Source organism: Hippoglossus hippoglossus, chromosome 3 (genome assembly GCF_009819705.1).
Source record: "Hippoglossus hippoglossus isolate fHipHip1 chromosome 3, fHipHip1.pri, whole genome shotgun sequence".
Taxonomy (NCBI): Eukaryota; Metazoa; Chordata; class Actinopteri; order Pleuronectiformes; family Pleuronectidae; genus Hippoglossus; species Hippoglossus hippoglossus.
In genome coordinates this window covers 10,799,870-10,818,062 of record NC_047153.1, presented here as the reverse complement: position 1 = coordinate 10,818,062, position 18,193 = coordinate 10,799,870, and the positions used below count along the sequence as shown (strand labels likewise).

The 18,193-nt window shown below is 40.7% G+C and overlaps 1 protein-coding gene across 2 annotated transcripts in view; it reads left to right on the top strand.

Moving 5' to 3' along the window:
- The window catches only part of LOC117757388 (ephrin type-A receptor 6-like), a 44,632-nt gene that overhangs the window by 10,621 nt on the left and 15,818 nt on the right, over nt 1-18,193 (top strand). For both annotated transcript variants that reach the window (XM_034578518.1, XM_034578510.1), the window contains exons 3-8: nt 4,923-5,051; nt 5,674-5,823; nt 5,909-6,070; nt 6,160-6,388; nt 15,802-15,957; nt 16,779-17,129. In XM_034578518.1, the coding sequence (XP_034434409.1) occupies nt 4,923-5,051; nt 5,674-5,823; nt 5,909-6,070; nt 6,160-6,388; nt 15,802-15,957; nt 16,779-17,129 (1,177 nt within the window). The remainder of the gene's footprint in view (nt 1-4,922; nt 5,052-5,673; nt 5,824-5,908; nt 6,071-6,159; nt 6,389-15,801; nt 15,958-16,778; nt 17,130-18,193) is intronic.

The following is an 18,193-nucleotide window of genomic DNA, read 5'->3' as shown; positions in this document are numbered from 1 at the left end:
CTGAGATATTTTCACGGCCAAATGCCAGAATTGAAACAGCTTCTGCTCCCTTGAACGCAGCCTAAACAGGGTTTTTGCTATGGGGAGCAGCAATGCCATTAATTGGTTGAACAAAAACACACACGCCAACACCAAGATTCAAATCAATAATTCATCACAACTACAGAGATTTAATGATATTTTCATAACACCTCCCTCTCTCTGTCTTCCCTTTACGCTGACAATGACAAATTGTCTTGTTTTAATCAAAAGCTCAGCTCTGAACCGGTTGAAGCGTCTCCAACATTGTTGTTAATACAACAATATCTGTCTGTGCATCGTGGCAGGTGTGTGTGTGTGTGTGTGTGTGTGTGTGTGTGTGTGTGTGTGTGTGTGTGTGTGTGTGTGTGTGTGTCAGTGAGCTTTCTTTACAGCCAAATGTCTTCTTTAACACCTAATGACAAGAACCATTGACAACCAGACTAGAATATCACTCCGCATTTTTTTTCTCAGCGTTTTCTATACCAGGGAATTTTTCAATCAATAAACTTATATGAGAAGAGCTTTTTCTTCAGGAAATTAGCTTGTATGCATTTTTATTTTGTATAGCCTTATTAACACAAATGGATTTTAAAAATGTACTAAATGAAGCTTTGAGAAGGCTAATGCACATCTCCCCATGTCGAAGCAGTGTTTCCCATTATATCCAGACTATGGCGGCCCACCATTTTCTACTTTGTCCCGCCTACAGTTTCATAATGAACCGAAAAAAATTCTCATAAAAAAAATGAGAGATCTCTAACTTGATGTTTTGCTCCATTAATACATTGTATAGCTACATGAAGCATGCTTGCTCATGCTCTCATCCATAAAGTTGTTACCGCCCACGCAGACAGTTAGACACACAGTTTCTGCTGCAGTTGTAAGCAAACCTTCAAGTGACATGCAGTGTAGTTCTGTCTTTCAACGCAGGAACTTGTCATGCATTATTCAGCCTGTGTACCATGTTGCAAGTGAGAGTGACCTTCATGTGACCTTCATGTGACCATAAATAGAATGGCATCTGTCAGAAAAGCTGCAAAGAAAGGGATCCGCCCATTTAACTGTATTCTAGTATGTCTTCTGAGGTGATGTCACAAAAACAATTTGAAAATAATTTTTGCAGTTCATGACTCATAACAGATTATCCACAAACCTTCCTCTTCACCATTTTCTGTGTTGCAAAGGTTGTTAAAATCCATTTGAACCTAGAGAAGCATAATCCTGCAGGTCTCATTGTAGTGTGAGTGTCATTGTGACAGGTTTTATTTCCTTTTTGTGTAAAGTCATGAATCCCACTTATATATTAGGGTCCAAAGTGTTTTTGCATCATTTGCAGTTTTCCAGATCTCTAGTATTTCATCACAGTGTAATTTTCTAAGCTAAATCAAGATATATATTTTTTTTTACTCGCCATTTCCAGAGAACCTGCTGTTGCACTCTGATATTGCCACATTAGCGTGAGTTCAATACCTTAATTAGTCCCACCCCTTGTACTTAAAACCTGGTTTGTGTCTGCTGCAGTCTGCTGAGCTCGGGGCCAATCGGCAGAGCGATTAGCGGGTGCACACCTGATTGCCTCGGAGAGCGTGGGCCGCAGCTCATCTTTCAAACTCGGGTTCGCATCGGTTTTCTCTGCTCTGAACTATGCCACATCCCAAGGGTGCATTTTAAAACACTGAAGCGCCCAGAGTGACAAATCACCATTTTTCTCGTGTTCGTATGCATAATGGAACGCCGATTACTTATCGCTGATCTTATGCAAACCAGAAAGTCTGCTTCCTTAACAGACGCCAAGTTTCTGTATCAGGGTCTGTGAGGAAGCCAGTGAAACAATATGATGTACAAGTGTATCTACTGAAGTGTGTGAGTCTTGCAATTCTCTTCTGTGACTTCTACAGCATTTACACTTTTATGAAGTAGCAGAGAATCTCAGACATGGCAGGTAGGCTGGAATGTGGCAAAGCAATGAGGACATATACAGTATTGAATAAATAGATAGCAGACATGAGACAATATTGCAGATATTGGATGAAATTGGACTAATAATAATTATAACAGACATGGTCTATTGTAATGTACTGTAAACATAGATCATACTGTTTATTGAAAGCACTTGATGGACACAATACTTAATTACCGGTATGCATATACTGTAGTTAACACAGGGATTCATGGTTTTAGCCCATTACCGACTAAATGACCAAATCATAAACCAAGATGTTCTCTCCATTTTTATATTCTGCTACTTTAACTTCAATATTTCCCATTGTATTGATAGTATGAGTTCACTTAACTTCATAAAGACATGAGCTCTGTGTTATTGGGTGGCTGGAGTTCCAAATGAAAGAGGCAGCGATTATGATTGATTAATCATTTGGCCCTTGGGTGTCACATAGAGCTAATTTAGATAGCTTAATTAATACAAGATTAATTGCCTTTGCGCACTCCAGTCAAGGTTAAAGTGTTATTTAATAATTTACATTTGAGAACACTCTACCTCAGTTGTTTCAGTTTCCTCTGGGTCAACTCATTCTGTCTGTCAATGTACCTTTATTAGTTTTTATTTAAGTACATTCAAGATACTGTAGTTAAGAACTGTGACTGTGTGTCGCTCTGTGTGTGTTTCTGAGTGTGTGTGAGTGTGTGTGTGTGTGAGAACGTTAAACACAGTATGCAGCTTTGGATCATTTTCTCCTATCTAATGCTCCATTATGATGATATCCCCAATGCTGACCAATTAGTTTTCCACAGTGTTTTCCATTTAGCAAACTAGCTTCCCTCCATCTCCAGTGTGTGACCTGGAAATGATAGTTTGAAATCATGGAAGAAGATTCAGTTTTCTGAGAGAAAACTGGGAGAGAGAAGACTTCCAGAGGAAGTTTATATGTCCACTGAAGAGGTGGATCATGACCCCCCCCCCCCCTTAGTGGAAATCTGTCCAGGAGCTTTGTCCACAGTCAGGGATCCTGAAAAGACAACTTTTCCAGACCTATTAAAAGTCTGACACAACCTGTCCGGTTCTGAATTTGTCTCCAAAAATGGCCTAGATGCATTATGTGGTCTTCATTTACCCACATAAGGACACGGCCCGTTTGTTTTTACACCCCTCAGTGTCCCATAATCCATTGTGCAGAATCACATGTTTGACGGAGCTTTTAAGTTATTCTGTTAAAACTATATGTTAAAAAAAAACTGCTTTCAGTTGGTTCTCTCTTCATTGGTCCTGACCAATAAAACAATGAAAAAGGGCACTGCTGTAAATGATGGCAGACAGTTAAAAATTGTTAATTCATTTTTTTTGCAGCATGGGCATATTGTTGATATTACTGTTTTGCACTGTTGAGTGCAACTTCACTCTGCAATTTAGGGTCAAATTGTGTTATTAAAATGTTGAACTTCATGAGAAAGACACAAATGCTGCATTAGAATTGTTGAAATGTGGCTGCATAGTTTGGATTATTCAGCCTCTGAGTAGGGGTGTGACTCGAAACTGGGCACCTGATTAGAGAGAGAGTTGGGGGTGTTACTGTTACATTAATATTGCGTCAATACACAAAATTGAAAAAATTGAAAAATACAAAACAAGTCTTCTGTTTTCCAATAATTGGTTAAAGCTATACCATGAGTTCAAAAACTGCTAATTAATTCTTCCAGTGAAATGTAGAAATTACAGCATGTTAGTTTGATAGAAAACAAACACATTCCTTTTAGTTAAGTTTATTATAACAATTATAATATAACAATTATAACAATTATAGTTACCCTTTGTAACTATTGTTCATGACGCTGGACTTTGGTGTTCTGTTTCACAAGCTAATGGCATCTCGCCATCCACAGTTTTATCTCCATTTGAAACTTAATCTATGATTTTCTAACACTGACCAAAGATAAAATAATATTTTCAACATAGTTGCAGAATAGTTAATTGTATTATAATATTTGTCATGCAGTGTATATCTCTGCCGTGGCCTTCACAGGACAGACTCCAGCAGAGCTGTTCTTGTGTCTCTCATGTATCTCATGCTCTGGAGATATAATTACAGGTCCTGCTGTGTAACTGACACAATCTCGGCTGTCGTGAGAAAGTCCTGTCAATAAACGTTAGGGCTTCTGAGGCTCTGATCATCACACCGTTAAAGCGGAGCGGACAAATGAGAGAGTCTGGCTGATGCAACAGCTTGAAAACATTGGTGAAGCTATAACGTCTCCGAAACGTCATGTTTCTTGAGAGGTTTCAGTACGTGCAGAAGAGGATGCACAGGTTGATCATTTCACAGAACAGCTATAAAACCACATCATTCATGCATTCTACAATATGACTATATACATAAATATGTATTTAATTTGCAGTCTAACACATAGGCTACTGATATATTAAATACTAAGTTTCTATACAAAATAGCCTATTCCTAACAGTAACCCACAAATTACTGTTGTCTTAAAAGGTCAGTTCACCCAAATAACGATATTATCTGCTAATGCTGGTAGGAAACTTGTTGTCAGGGAATGTCAAAGGACAAATGAGCGAAGGATGTATTTCACCCAAACATATAAAATGCTAAGGAATGAAAAATAAGCAGATTAAGAAGAAAACTGGGCCTATTTGAAAGAAATCAACCAAACAGAACTTTACTCTAAAATACTGCTTAAAAACACAGGACATCAACACAATCAACTGACCCAACATATGAAGCAAAGGGGAGACAAAGGGTGGCTGATCGCACCATTTGGAAACAGTAGGAGGAAACAAAATAGAAGACAAATAAAACTTGTACAAAGAAACCGCACCCCCTAGTTTGTCACATCATAGACAATACAGTTACTCACGAAATACCCTGCTGCCATGTGTCCATTTTCTTCTCTTACCAACGTACCAATATTTGCTTCCTACATGTTCACAGTGGGATGCGATCACAGAGATGGACGAGCAGAACAGACCCATTCACACCTTTCAGGTTTGCCACGTGATGGAGCCAAACCAGAACAACTGGTTGCGGTCTGGATGGATCCAGCGGCAGGCAGCACAGAGGGTCGGGACCACATCACTAACACTTCCTCAGACTTATGTCTTAGTCATAGGACAGGCCAGGCTGTGTCGAACTGACAGGAGGGAATGCAAACTTCTATTTACAGTAACATATGGGGAGGAAATAATGGCAGGCAGATGTGCTGTATGGTAACAACAACATGACTTCACTGTGATGGAGAGAGGGGAGGATTTCCATTACAGTCAAAACACAAGAGCCCATGAGAAATCAAAGATAGTGCAGGGCTGCTTTTTTTACACATTGCCCGGAGAGATGCTCATTATGAGCTGATGCCACCATCACATGTTCAAATAACCTGCCTCTAGTTTTTTTATCCTTTTTATTGGTGATTGTTTTTTACACAAATTTACTTTGGTCTTTTTAAAAAAAGAACTATTTTACTTACTATATTTTACCCTATAAATGAAATGCTACGATGCTTTTTAACCAATTGTTTGTGTGAAGTCTCATTGACTTTATTGTTATAATAACACCCAATATACACATGTTTATTCTACAAACAGAAAGGACTTTGTATGTGTAGCCGACTGCAAAATGTGTAATCACCCTTTATTTAATGTCAAACCAGCTGATCATTTGTTTTTTTATGTCACTTATAACTCAGGTCTACGTGGAGATGCGTTTCACACTGAGGGACTGTAACTCCATCCCCTGGGTGTCTGGCACCTGTAAGGAAACCTTCAACCTGTTTTATCTGCAGACAGATGAGCCTCTCCCCGCAGCGACACGGTTTCGCCCTCTTGACTATGCCAAGGTTGGTTATTGGAAAACAGTTCTCTGCTGCGCTACATTCAGTAGCAATGACCTGTGCTAATGACGTGGTGGTTGTTGGCTTCAAGGTGGACACCATCGCGGCAGATGAGAGTTTCACACAGACAGATCTGGGAGATCGTGTGCTCCGCCTCAACACGGAGGTCAGGGAGGTGGGGCCTGTGACACAGAAGGGCTTCTACCTGGCGTTCCAGGACGTGGGCGCCTGTATTGCTCTTGTGTCAGTGAAGGTCAGTGAACATTGTGATGTGACTCATCTTTGCGTGAAGTATAAGCCAAGGAGAAGTTGAAACTCACACGTTTCTCCTTTGCACGTTAGGTGTTCTACAAACGCTGCCCATCGACTTTACGGAACCTAGCAGCCTTTCCCAACACGGTGCCGCACATGGACTCGTCCTCTCTGGTGGAGGTGAGGGGAGCCTGTGTGGAGAATGCAGAAGAAAGGGACACACCCAAATTGTACTGTGGCGCTGATGGCGATTGGCTGGTACCATTGGGCCGCTGTGTCTGCAGTATTGGGCATGAGGAGACAGACGGCTACTGCCGGGGTAAGAAGCCCTTTTAAATATTTTGTATGTGCATATGTGTAGTAACTAAAGTAGCACACTTATAAACTGGAATTCAATTCTGCCACGTGCACAGGACATAGACGGGACTGAAATGCTGTTTCTCTCTAATCCCTGGTGTAAACATTTAAGTAGAGACATACATATAAGTATGCAACATATTAAGTATACTCAAAAAAGAACACAACATAGTACGCAATCAGAAGGCACTGGGTAGATCGGATGTAGTGCAAACTGGAATAGTGCAAAATAGAGTTTAAAATAGCAACAGATGTAGTATAATGGCAGCATTTGCAGTTAAAAAGAAAAGACAAAAGGGGAAATGACTACAAAAAGTGACAGTTTGCATCGAAACAGAATCCAGGTAGATTTCAGTAACAGTTCTTGTTGTTTGGAGGTAGTGGGGCGGGTTAGTGGTTCTTGTAAGTGTGGTTCCGGAATGGTTAAGTCATTGTAAAAAAAAAATCCTCTCCACCCTCCTGATCTGGATATTGAATGAGTTCCTCCTACATCACATCCTTCCACCAAGTTGCACGGAAATCACATTTGTTGTTTTTGTGTAGTCTTCCTTACAAACAAAAAAAACATACAAACCAACGTACATGGGTGAAAACATAACCTCCTTGGTGGAGGTAATAAAGCTGCGGATAGAGAGAGGGACAGGAAGAGAGGAGAAGAGAGGAGGTTGCATCACACTGACAGATCTCCAGGGTCTCCCCAGTCATCTGCAGGAGTCTGACTTTACAGAATTGCTATTCCCTCCTCCCATTCGAAGATCCTTCATCCTTGTCTGATCCTCTCCATCCTCATCTTCCTTCATCTCCTTTCAGCTCCACCTCCCTGCATCATCTTCTCTCCCCTCTTGTCCACTTTGGTTGCTCTTCACTTGCCCCCCTTTTCATTCCTTTCTTTTAACTCTCACTCTCTCTGCCATCCTTATCTTCTGTGAGACCATGCACAACGTGGCGGAGGTGAAGAGATAAGCAGTTTTCATGCGACGCCTCCTCTCTAATTTGTTGTATCAGCATTGCCTATAGTTGTGGCCGATTACCAGCAGCACAGATTAAGGAAAAAAAAAAAAGTAAAAGCAACTGTTCCAGATAGTCGCTGGCCTGGTTTCTCAATTAGGCTGTGCAGACAGACTGGGAGCTAGCAGAGCTAATTGCCTCCATTTGTTAGTTCCACAGCTAATTTATCTCACACCTCGTCTTTTCTAAAACTCCTCCAACTCTTTTTCATTTAGACGAGGCTCAGACTTACTGTAATTAAGGCGAGAGCTAAATTGAGCCACACTGCATGATCACAATTAACTCGCGCTCTGTATTGCTTTCTACCTTTTGCGGATTTACTGACGTCTCCGACTGGTCGGGGTGAAATTCATGGAGTGCCCCCGTGGAGATGTGGTTACTCAGGTTATTACAGAGAGAACTGCAACAGTCATTAGTGTAGCAGATATGTAGGACAGGCTGTAATATCTCCTTTATTTGCTCTTCGGGTGCAATTTCTTCTTTTTATCTCCTTCACTTTTATTTGCTTCATACTTATTCTTTTTCTTGCTCGTTCTCAATCATTTGAAAGATGTGGTTAAACGACACAGATGTCAGAAGAGATCACTGGTGTCACAGCAGCGGAGGAGCAGTGCTCTAATGGTGTCCCTCGGATATATATGTCCTACATCTATACTCCCCATTCATCCCCTTTGGCCGACAGTAGTTGCTTCTCTCGGTTGTACTGTAGCTGTGTCAGTGTCAGGGGGATGTTGGCAGCCATTGAAATGAATGGGTCAGTAACTCATGCAGAAGGAGCTGACTTGGAAAACAATGTGTTAATCTGTTAATTCAGTCATATGATCTGAAAACTATTTAAACTAATGAGCCTCAATTAAGGTACTAACTTTAATATATAGAACTCAAAGTGCTTTACAGTACAGTGTATTGCCATTCATCCATTCAGAGTGCATCTATAGGGAGCACTTTTTTCTATGAGGGGCAATTGGGGGTTCAGTATCTTGCCCAAGAAAACTTTAGCATGCAGACTGGAATTGAACCGCCAACTTTCTGATTGGAAGACAACCGCTCTACCCCCTCAACCACGGCTGCCCTGTAATTGAGAAATTGCGTACATTTTCTTGAAAATCTATTTAGGAACCTCTTATGGATTTAACTCTACATAAAGATCATTGATTTATTGTAAAGATTGATGACATGGCTGCTCCCCATAAGTGAAGCCAAAGTGATTGCCCCCTGGTGGCTGCCTGAAGTTTAGGTCTTAAATCCTGCCTCCTCCGTGCTAGCGGATGAAACGGGGATCAACCTATGAAGTGCATGTCAAATATATTTTGTCTCAAAGATGTTTTTTGTCATTTTAGGTTGATCCTTTTAAACTGTGCTAATGTTACTGTTAAATTTGGTTTTAATTTGTTGTTTGATGTCATGAAAACAGAGCCAAACGTCATGATTGACAGCTGAGTCTTACTCGCGTTTAGTCGAGCACGTGTATTGACGGACCTTGCTACTGCGACCTCATCCCTGACCCTCTAATTTCAAAATTCCTGTCCGAACCTTGTGTATCCACACTCCAGCACAGCAGCCTTGACAGGTTAGACAAGCAGTTCCCCCTTGTGTGGCTCTTTTGTCTACCTGTACTGGACGTTCAGGTGTGTAACTAATATCAATCCTATCTTCTGACAATGACTCTGAAAGAAAAGTGTATTTCCCAAAATGGTTGTTCCTTTAAGATTCAACCCTCTCAGAAATAACACTGTAGCATGCTGATTAAAGCAACCCAGAGATAGGACTATGCTGTATTTGCTCAGCTGTGCAGTATTATGCTGTGTTAAAGAAATTTAAGATTATAACCATCAAAAATATCTCAAACAGCATCTGTAAACTCACTAAGATTAAGGTTAAAAGAAGTGATCAATAGTAACAACACCTTTTGACCTTGTAATCAATGATTCATGGCTTTGATTTCTCTTCCCCTCGTCAATTAGAGGTCTTGCAGAGCCTGCGCTGCGATGACGATGTGCACTTTGCAAGAAGTTGCAGGAAGTTTAGCCGTGAACTTGCGGTGACTTCTGCTTTCTCCTCGTTTTCATTTTGGAACACTGCTTCAAAGGCTGCTGTGATCAAAGCTGTCTGAGAGGCAGCATGGGGAAGAGCAAAAGAGGGGGAGAGAGAGAGAGCGAGAAATGGAGGGAGAGAAAGAGATGGAGAGAGAGAGAGCGAATAGGGAAAACCCCAACGCTCCCAAATATGAGCAGAGCTCTGCGCTTGCACGTACATCTCTCCCTCCCAGCTGCCTAAACAAAGGCGTCAGCGCTTATCAAACCCTGCTTTCCACCCCAATAGCGTTCCGCCAGACTGTTTTGACATCTCAATCGAGCGCTTTATTATGCTATTCCTTTCATTCAGTGTCAACCACAAGAGGATTAGCCAGAGATGGGCTGGTTATATCATGACCTAGATAAGGCGACATCATAGTGCTAATGCTATTTGTTCCACATCCTTTTGTCACAGCATCATATTCAGGAGGAGGTGAATTGTGTGGGAGGCTAATAGAGACATCTTTTTTTATTTATTTTTTTATTCAATCAAATCACGGTTGATGCGCAGACAAGAGCCACAACCCACCAGCAGACGTTCAAGTGCTGGAAAAGCTTCTGTATTCAAATATTTTGGTTTCAGTAAATACCTCTAAAGTGACAATTCTGCCGCCAACACCACCGATAGCTTTCATAACAACACAGCCTGGATTCTCCTTTAACTGTACAGATGAATAGTGAGGATCAAACAAACAAACGGAATCTTTTTAGAGTCACAGGATTAAGTATGTCAGTCATTTCCCCTTTTCTGTTTCCCCATGATGAACCAAGTCACAGGTCCCCAGAAACCACCTCTGCCGTCTCCAGAGGTCGTCAGGATTGATCAAGCAGGCAAGGTGCAAACTTAGATTCAGGTAAAGTGGAATTGGAAATGAGGGAGTCAATACGTATCCAAGTCACTGTGTCCCTCTTCTGTCCATTAAGGACTGTGTTTACTTTGGCTTTTAACGCCGCTCAGACAGACCAGAGCATCACTCATTCTCTGTGAACTTCCCATCTGCACATCAAAGCTGAAAGACCAGGGTAAACACACTCTCTGGCTCCATCTGTTTCTGACAACGTAAGCCAAGAGACAATTTCCAACTCAGCTCACCCAAACAACTCCCAATCTCTCCGGCCTTGTTTTTCATACTGGAGGCAAAAATCAAATGCTTCTCTCATATCAGATCTTCAGCACAGACTGTCTGCACTGTTATTCGCAAGTGATCGGATCGGACTTGTGTCCAGACCATCACCTACGTGGGTTGCTGTAGTAAGCATGAAGGCATCATTAACTTTACAGCCACTCTGGATTCCACATTGTTGCCTTGAGAGTGATTCAAATTATATTTTGAAGCCCAATTTGAGCAGCCAGGGCATCTGGACTTAGATACACACGCAGAGATGTGATTGGAATCACATTTCAAACCAACAAATGTGGTTTGGATCTAATTTCCTGTGGTTTTTGCTGTCCACACAATCAATCCAGATACCAAAAACAAGTCCTTAGTTGACATGTCATTACAGTGCTGCAAATGTGCAGGTGATGTGCTTCCTTTGACCAAACGTCTGTCGCTTATCTATTGAAACTCAAATCTGATGCATGCTCTTAACCTGAGGCCGTAGTGTAAGCTCTGCAAAGTGCTTTGAAAAGTGTATTTTTCAAGCTTCTGTGATCAATATTTATATGAATCTAATTGCTATGTAGAATTCAAGAGGGATCGCTTGTAGTGATGAACCCGGAGAGAATTATCATCCCGCTCTGCAGCTCTCCTTCACTCTCTCGCTCTTTCAGCTAATTATTTTCTTTTGAGTTTTTGCTCACTTCCTGCTTCCTACCTTGTGCGTTCAGCCGGCGGGCAGCTATTTTCAACAAAAAGCAAACTGCACTGCAGATTACCAAATAAAGCACATAATTAACTACTGGCTGTAAACATAGTGGAGAATTTAGCTTCTGAAGAGCCGAATAGTTTGCTTAGGAGGTGGAGGAGACCAAAACGGAGCAAGAGACTGACTTCATTATGGGCTCGTTCAGATTTGGGGTCTAATGAAGCTCGATGTCAAAATCGGAAACTGTTTGCTTCCACTTTTGCCATTTTAAGTTTATAAGCTAATGATTTATTTACAGTTCATTGTCTTGCCAAAATAATGACTGCAGGTTTCCTCACAGAAAAAAGACTTCCATTTTATTGTATCAGCCACTAAATGAGTGATTTTTAAATTAGTGACTAAAGAGTCATAACAGATGCCGTATCATCCATACTATCAAAACTGGTAACAAGCCAGTATCATCGAAAATAACAAACAAGCTATTTAAATGTAAAAAATAAATGAATCGATTAGTTGATGATTAATAAGCAATTATTTTCATTTGATTGTTTTTCAAGCAAAAACTATAAATTAATTTCTCCGTTCTGCTTCTATATAGTGAGGATGTGCTGATTTCTTTATCATATGGATGATAGTTAATTGAAAACTTAATTGATTTTGGACTGTTGGAAGGATCAAAGACATCTGTCCATGTCTCCTTGGGCTGTAGAAAAAAAACTGACACCATTTTCTTTCATTTCATAATCAATTGATTGACAAAATAACTATTAGAATAATGGATGATAAGGCTGGTAAAACACAGTCTGTAGTATTGCTTTTTTTAATCTCTGTGTCTACAGCGTCTGCTCTGAGTAGGAATATGTATTTTGTGCCAATATTGTTCCTTTCATGAATAAGAAAGCCCAACAACTGATAGTGACCAAATTGAATTTCATTAGATCTGTTTGTGTGTGTGTGTGTGTGTGTGTGTGTGTGTGTGTGTGTGTGTGTGTGTGTGTGTGTGTGTGTGTGTGTGTGCGCGCGTCTGGATGTTTTCAAAACTATGAGTATTATAATTGCTTTTTGGTGGTGATCTTCCCAGTTCATAACAGAGAGCAGGAAGTAGCTGGAAACTGGAATGAAGGTGTGCGTTTGTTGCCTTTGGCAGGAGCTGTGTTTAGGAGGAAGGTAATAACCAAGCGGATGAGGTTCCTCAAAAATTGGAAGTCGAGTGACAAATTACTGTTCCTCATTAGGAGCTTACCGGCAATGTGATTGTGGTGATGCATTCTGTCAGTGTGAATCTTTTGTCTCATATACTCAAGTATGTCGACTTTTCCATGGAGATTGTTCATTACACGTATTCTTTTTCCTCCTTGCAGGTTTGATTTTCATTCTATCTTGCATCTGATCTCTCATTCAAAGTTGTCATTGTCTTTTCTAGTAACTGATGTTTGACCTCTTTCAGGAAATATAAAAGAAAAGTGCACGATAGCGGTATGGAAAGCAAATTGTAATGGACTAACAATTTTTGAATTGGTTTACTCAAGCAAAAATATATCTGATTTCACCTCTCAGATACGACGATTTGCTGCTATTCTCGGTTTTATGTAATTTCAATTTGAATGTCTAGTTTTGAACTGTTTGTCACTTCAGACTATCAGAACATATACATTCCATAGACAAAACAATAATCATCATCAGAATAGTCCTCAACAGATTCATCTGCAATAAAAGTGACCTTTAGATGCAGCTATAAGTCTGTCTCATGTCCGATTTTTTCAGTTTTGAAAAATTATCTCAAAGTTACCAGTCAAAATAATATTTGATTTTATTTAGTTTATGTTTTGCCTCTTTTGGACAAATGAATTTCATTCAAAATACAAGAAAATACTAACCTCTACTATGTTGTTTTTTAGATATCGCAGTTATCACAGATACTGCTTGGAAGTTGCAGCTAGTTAAACCTGAGAATCCATAAATTGAACAAAATATTTTTTTTTCTATCAAGCACAGAAAGGACAGGCAGTTCATCAATGGTCAATTAATTCAATTTCACTCTTTGCAATTCCCTGATTTATTATTGTTGTTTCTGTTGCTTACAATACACTAAACAGATATTTAATTAGAGGCCTAATAGCATCATTTCAAGCTCTGTGATTGACGCACACTTTTCCTACCAGGAGCAATTTACTTTAATGTTTACTTTATTTCAGCAGTATAACAGTAACAGTAGCCCTTTACAAGGAGTCCTGGGTGCAGTACTGAATACAGGGCAGCAGTTGGGGCGTTATTCATGGGAAACAGTATGGAACTAAGCACTGTGTAATGAAAAGACTTTCATCAACAGAAGTGTTATAGTGGTAATATTTCTAAATGGAGGCAATAATAAAATAAAATACTTTTCTAAAATCCTCATTTCCTGATGATATGAGGAAGAAACTAAATTACTGTTACTCACTATTACATCTTTGTGCTCCTTATGATAAAATCTTTTGAATATATTCATTTTATAAACGTAATTCATAATATCCCTCTTTACCGCGAGGTCTTGACTCTTGTCTGTCTTATAAAGGGGATATTTATTTTCTAATTTTGAAATTATTATCCCACCCACGCACATATATTCTCATGCAAATCACTATGCAATGAAACCATCCTGAGATTCCTCCGTAATATTAAATAACTGCACCATTAGTACTTTAGTTTTCTCCGCTGAGGTAAGTCAGGGGAGAAAGCTGCAATCTGTAATGGTTTTGCCATCTTCTGATAAGCCTCAAGGGAAAGAGCGCAAGGCAGAAAAGTGGGAGCTGAGATGGGAGAAGGAACAATTTTGGGAATAGAGAAAAATTGCGGCGGTGCTGAACATTTAAGAGAAAAACTGGAGTGATAAGGAAAGAGGAGCTGGTTCAATTGATGGCGAAGGTAAAATGGAGGAAGTAATGAAGTAGTAAAACTCAGAAATATTCACGTCAGCAGGAGATTTTCGACTGAATGCAGCCTATAATTGAATTTTATAATGCATTATTTGTATGTTAATAGCTCTTTTTTTATCTGCCTTACAAACAATGCAAACTCTTCTGTGTTTGTATTAGAAGGAATCTGAACGTGGGGACTCTATTAAACCTGCTGATTCCAACAAATGGACTCCAGAGTCTTTTCCATGGCTTTAGATTGTTATCGTATCCCTTTTAACCTAAATTCACCCTCTGGACTCCTGAAAAATGTTAAAGCTTTAAACATGTGTATTGTTCATGCACTCAAAAAAAAAATAGTCATATCACACAGATCGTAGATATTCTTGTTCCAGTATTTCGTCGAAGCTGTACTGATATTTTATTCCAGCAAAGATTCACATGTTACATCCTAAAATCAAACTAATTTGTCTATTAGGTAAAAGGATAATTCTGCCAAACCCAGTGTTTATCACAGTGTTTATTTAATGTGGCTTCGTAAGCTCTCTGACTGGGAGGTGTGTGCGTTCAGCAGAGAAATGGTTCCAGGAACAAACATCGTGCGAGGGCTCTGGTGGGAGTGAAGCCGTTAGCACACGTTCACACCTACCTTCTTCAGTCCAGACCTTTGGGCTTTTCAGTTCAGTCCGAGCCAAAATAACTGACTTGAAAATTCAGACAATGGTCTGGACCAAACTTTTGTCCAAAATGTATACACCAACAGAGATTTTGGTGTGGATCAAATCCATGATTTGGTTTGTTTGCAGTGTGAAATCATTTCGTTGGACAGTTTGGACTTTCGGACCAGCCAGCATTAAATAATAGAAGAGAAATACGCAGAGGCAGGATGTCCAGTAGTCTTCTCCTTAATCAATATGGTGTTTGAACGATGAGGACGTTCAATTAACGCATTTGAACGTACTGCGCCTGAGGTTATAGTGATGCTGGTATAGTAAGCTAATACCATAATGATATGGCAATTTACTGGTATCAAGTGATAAAGTGATGGTGATCTTATGAATTAAGTGAGGGTTTAGTAACTGCTGTCAGTTAACGTGCAACCATGTGTTTTTCAGCCTATTCAACATGAAATCTATCTTAATGTGAAAGCTGTTCCAGCAATGTAAGAAACATGATTGTGCTGCAGTGGAACTCTGCCTGCACATCCCTCTACACATTAGTACCAAGATTTTGTTGTTCTAATTCAGTAATGTGTTTATTTTAAGACTCATCTGAATGTTTGCGTTTGCCATTCTTTATTCCCAAAATGTGCCTTTACAGGTGTGTGCTATTTGTTAGACAGGACAATGGGCAGGGCCATTAGCATGTGGCTTAGTGAGCTAATAAGGATTTGACAGTGATTCATGGCACCTCGGGAAATGGGGTCAGACCACAGGTGAGGAGCGAGGCAGCTGGAGCTGTGAATTAAATGTATGTGTGCTGAATGGAAATGCAGTCGCATGGAGAACATTAACATGGTGGAACTGCCCCCCCCCCCCCCCCCCCCCCCCCCCCCCCCTCTCTCCTGTGCTGCCTCGCTCTGTCTCCAGCTTGTAGGCCTGGATCCTTCAAGGCGTTCGCCGGGAACACTAAATGCTCCAAGTGTCCTCTGCACAGCTCCAGCCATGACCAGGCGGCCACCATGTGTCACTGTGATAAAGGCTTCTACCGGGCCATTAAAGACCCCTCCACTCTGCCTTGCACAAGTTAGTGGATTAATCAGAAAACGTCCGTCTGCATTAAAAAAATGTCTTTTGTGTTAGTTTTGTTGATTTTATTTGTTGCTGTGTTATCAAGCTCAACTGTGAAATAAACCATCTCTCATAGTCTACCTTTTTCCGTGGATATGAAACTGTCTTGTGTGGAGCTGTATCCATGAAATTAAAGAAAGTTGCGCGCTGGAGCGTAACACTTGAGGCACTTTGAAACCTCACACCACCCACACTCCTACACGCAGATTTACAAAGACACCCTCAAAACTTCGGCTCTGACTACTTTGAGAAAAACTGAATCTGAACAGTTTTATCCAAGAGACTGACACTAGATGTTGGAATGAATTCCCGTAGGATGTGTTGAAAGTCAACCGCCCACGCACCGAACGCACCTACAAACCTATCACACATACTTCAGATTCAAATTCTGCTCACTGGCTGCTCGAGGGCCAGATTGTGGTGATCGTGTGCCCACTGTCGCTTCTTCCTCTCTGAGGTCAGACGAGTGGTGTGTTCTGAGATAGTTTTTGCATGGAAACATTTTAGTTTGATGCTGATACTTTCATACTTTGGCAGTAACGAATTAGGAGTTTTGCAGAATTAAGAAAGCCGACAAAACAACTGATGTTCATATCATAATCTTTTGATGACAGCTCTGCCAAAGGGTCCACGTCGTTTCTTTTATTCAAACAGACAATAACACCTCATATTATATTTGATCTGCTTTAAAGAGAAACTCTGCCTTACAAAGTTAAGTGGTTATCAGTGAGTTTTTAATTCTTCCTCCCCTCTAAACACTCTCTCTTTCTCTTCAGGGCCTCCGTCAGCTCCCAGGAACCTGGTCTCATTGATCAATGACACGGCGCTCTTCTTGCAGTGGATGCCTCCCGGTGATACAGGCGGCAGGAAGGACATCACTTACAACATCTTGTGCCAGCGCTGTGACGGAAGCGACAGCGACAGTGGCATGACTCAGTGTGAGCCGTGCGAGGCCGAACTGCGCTTCATCCCACGGCCGCATGGTCTGACCGGCACCTCTGTGGCGATACTGGATTTTGCGATGCACACCAACTACACTTTCCACGTAGAGGCCATGAACGGTGTAGCCGGGCTGGGTGTGGCCGCGCGCTCACTGGCGAATATTACCGTCAACACGCATCAAGCCGGTGAGTTGCAGACTTTTTCACATTTCATTTTTCAAACTTGGGAATCACTGGCAACCCCTGAAAAATCCTTATCGGTCGGGCTCCACAACAATATATTTAGCTCTAAAATCATAGTAAAGGTTACATTCTGCATGTATTTACATATGTTGTACTGTATTACCTGGTTCATACATCAGGAATACTGTGTTTGCATTTCAGCTTGGAGAAGCTAGATTTTTGTTTTCTCTTCCTTGAGCACCCTCCACTACTGTCACGACTGTCATTTTCTCCTCATCCAACTTAATGTGTCAGTAGGTGAAGCACATTTCTGACCTCTGGATAGCTGACAAAGCCACTGTGACCCGAACCAGATCTTAATTAGCCGAGCTGAGCTGACCTGAGGTCAACCACAGCCAGGAGTCCTCAAGACACCATTGTCTTGGGCTTGAATTAGGGAAAATAAGAGATCTTAAGTTCAGTCACTGAATATTGATGGCAAGAATATTGATGGAATAATTGATGGAGAAGGTGGAGATGAAGGGAGGAAAGAGGGTGGATTAATAAGTTATGGCAGGATGTATGTGCACATTTTCTTCCCTTTCAGCATGAGCTGCAAGTCAGTGGTGAGATGAATTTCTGATGAGAACAAGACTGATGCTCATCACTCATCAGCGGCTCAGATATAAAACAGGGAATTGCGGGTATATCGGTGCTAAATCATCTTTGTGTGCAATAATAGGCCGCCATAATTGCATTATCATGAAGATTGTCAGAGATTATCATTTGTATTCTGGCTCAGCAGGAAAAATAAATCAGAAAAATATTTGATGGAGATGAATGAGACGAATGCAGAAAACAACAAAGTAACTGAAAGATGCCTGGTCTGAATTACAAAGTCTTCCTTGTGGATCAAGTGTGGGACAAAGTGGGGAGCAAGCCAGGAGTGGACAGACTGGGAATACAAATGTCCTTTCACATGTGTCAAGTTTCCTGACTGTGCATATGCCCCCAATAGGTTTATTATTTTCTCAGTCTTTAAAATGTAAATCATGAATATTTCCATTTTCTTCCATTCCTCACCAACC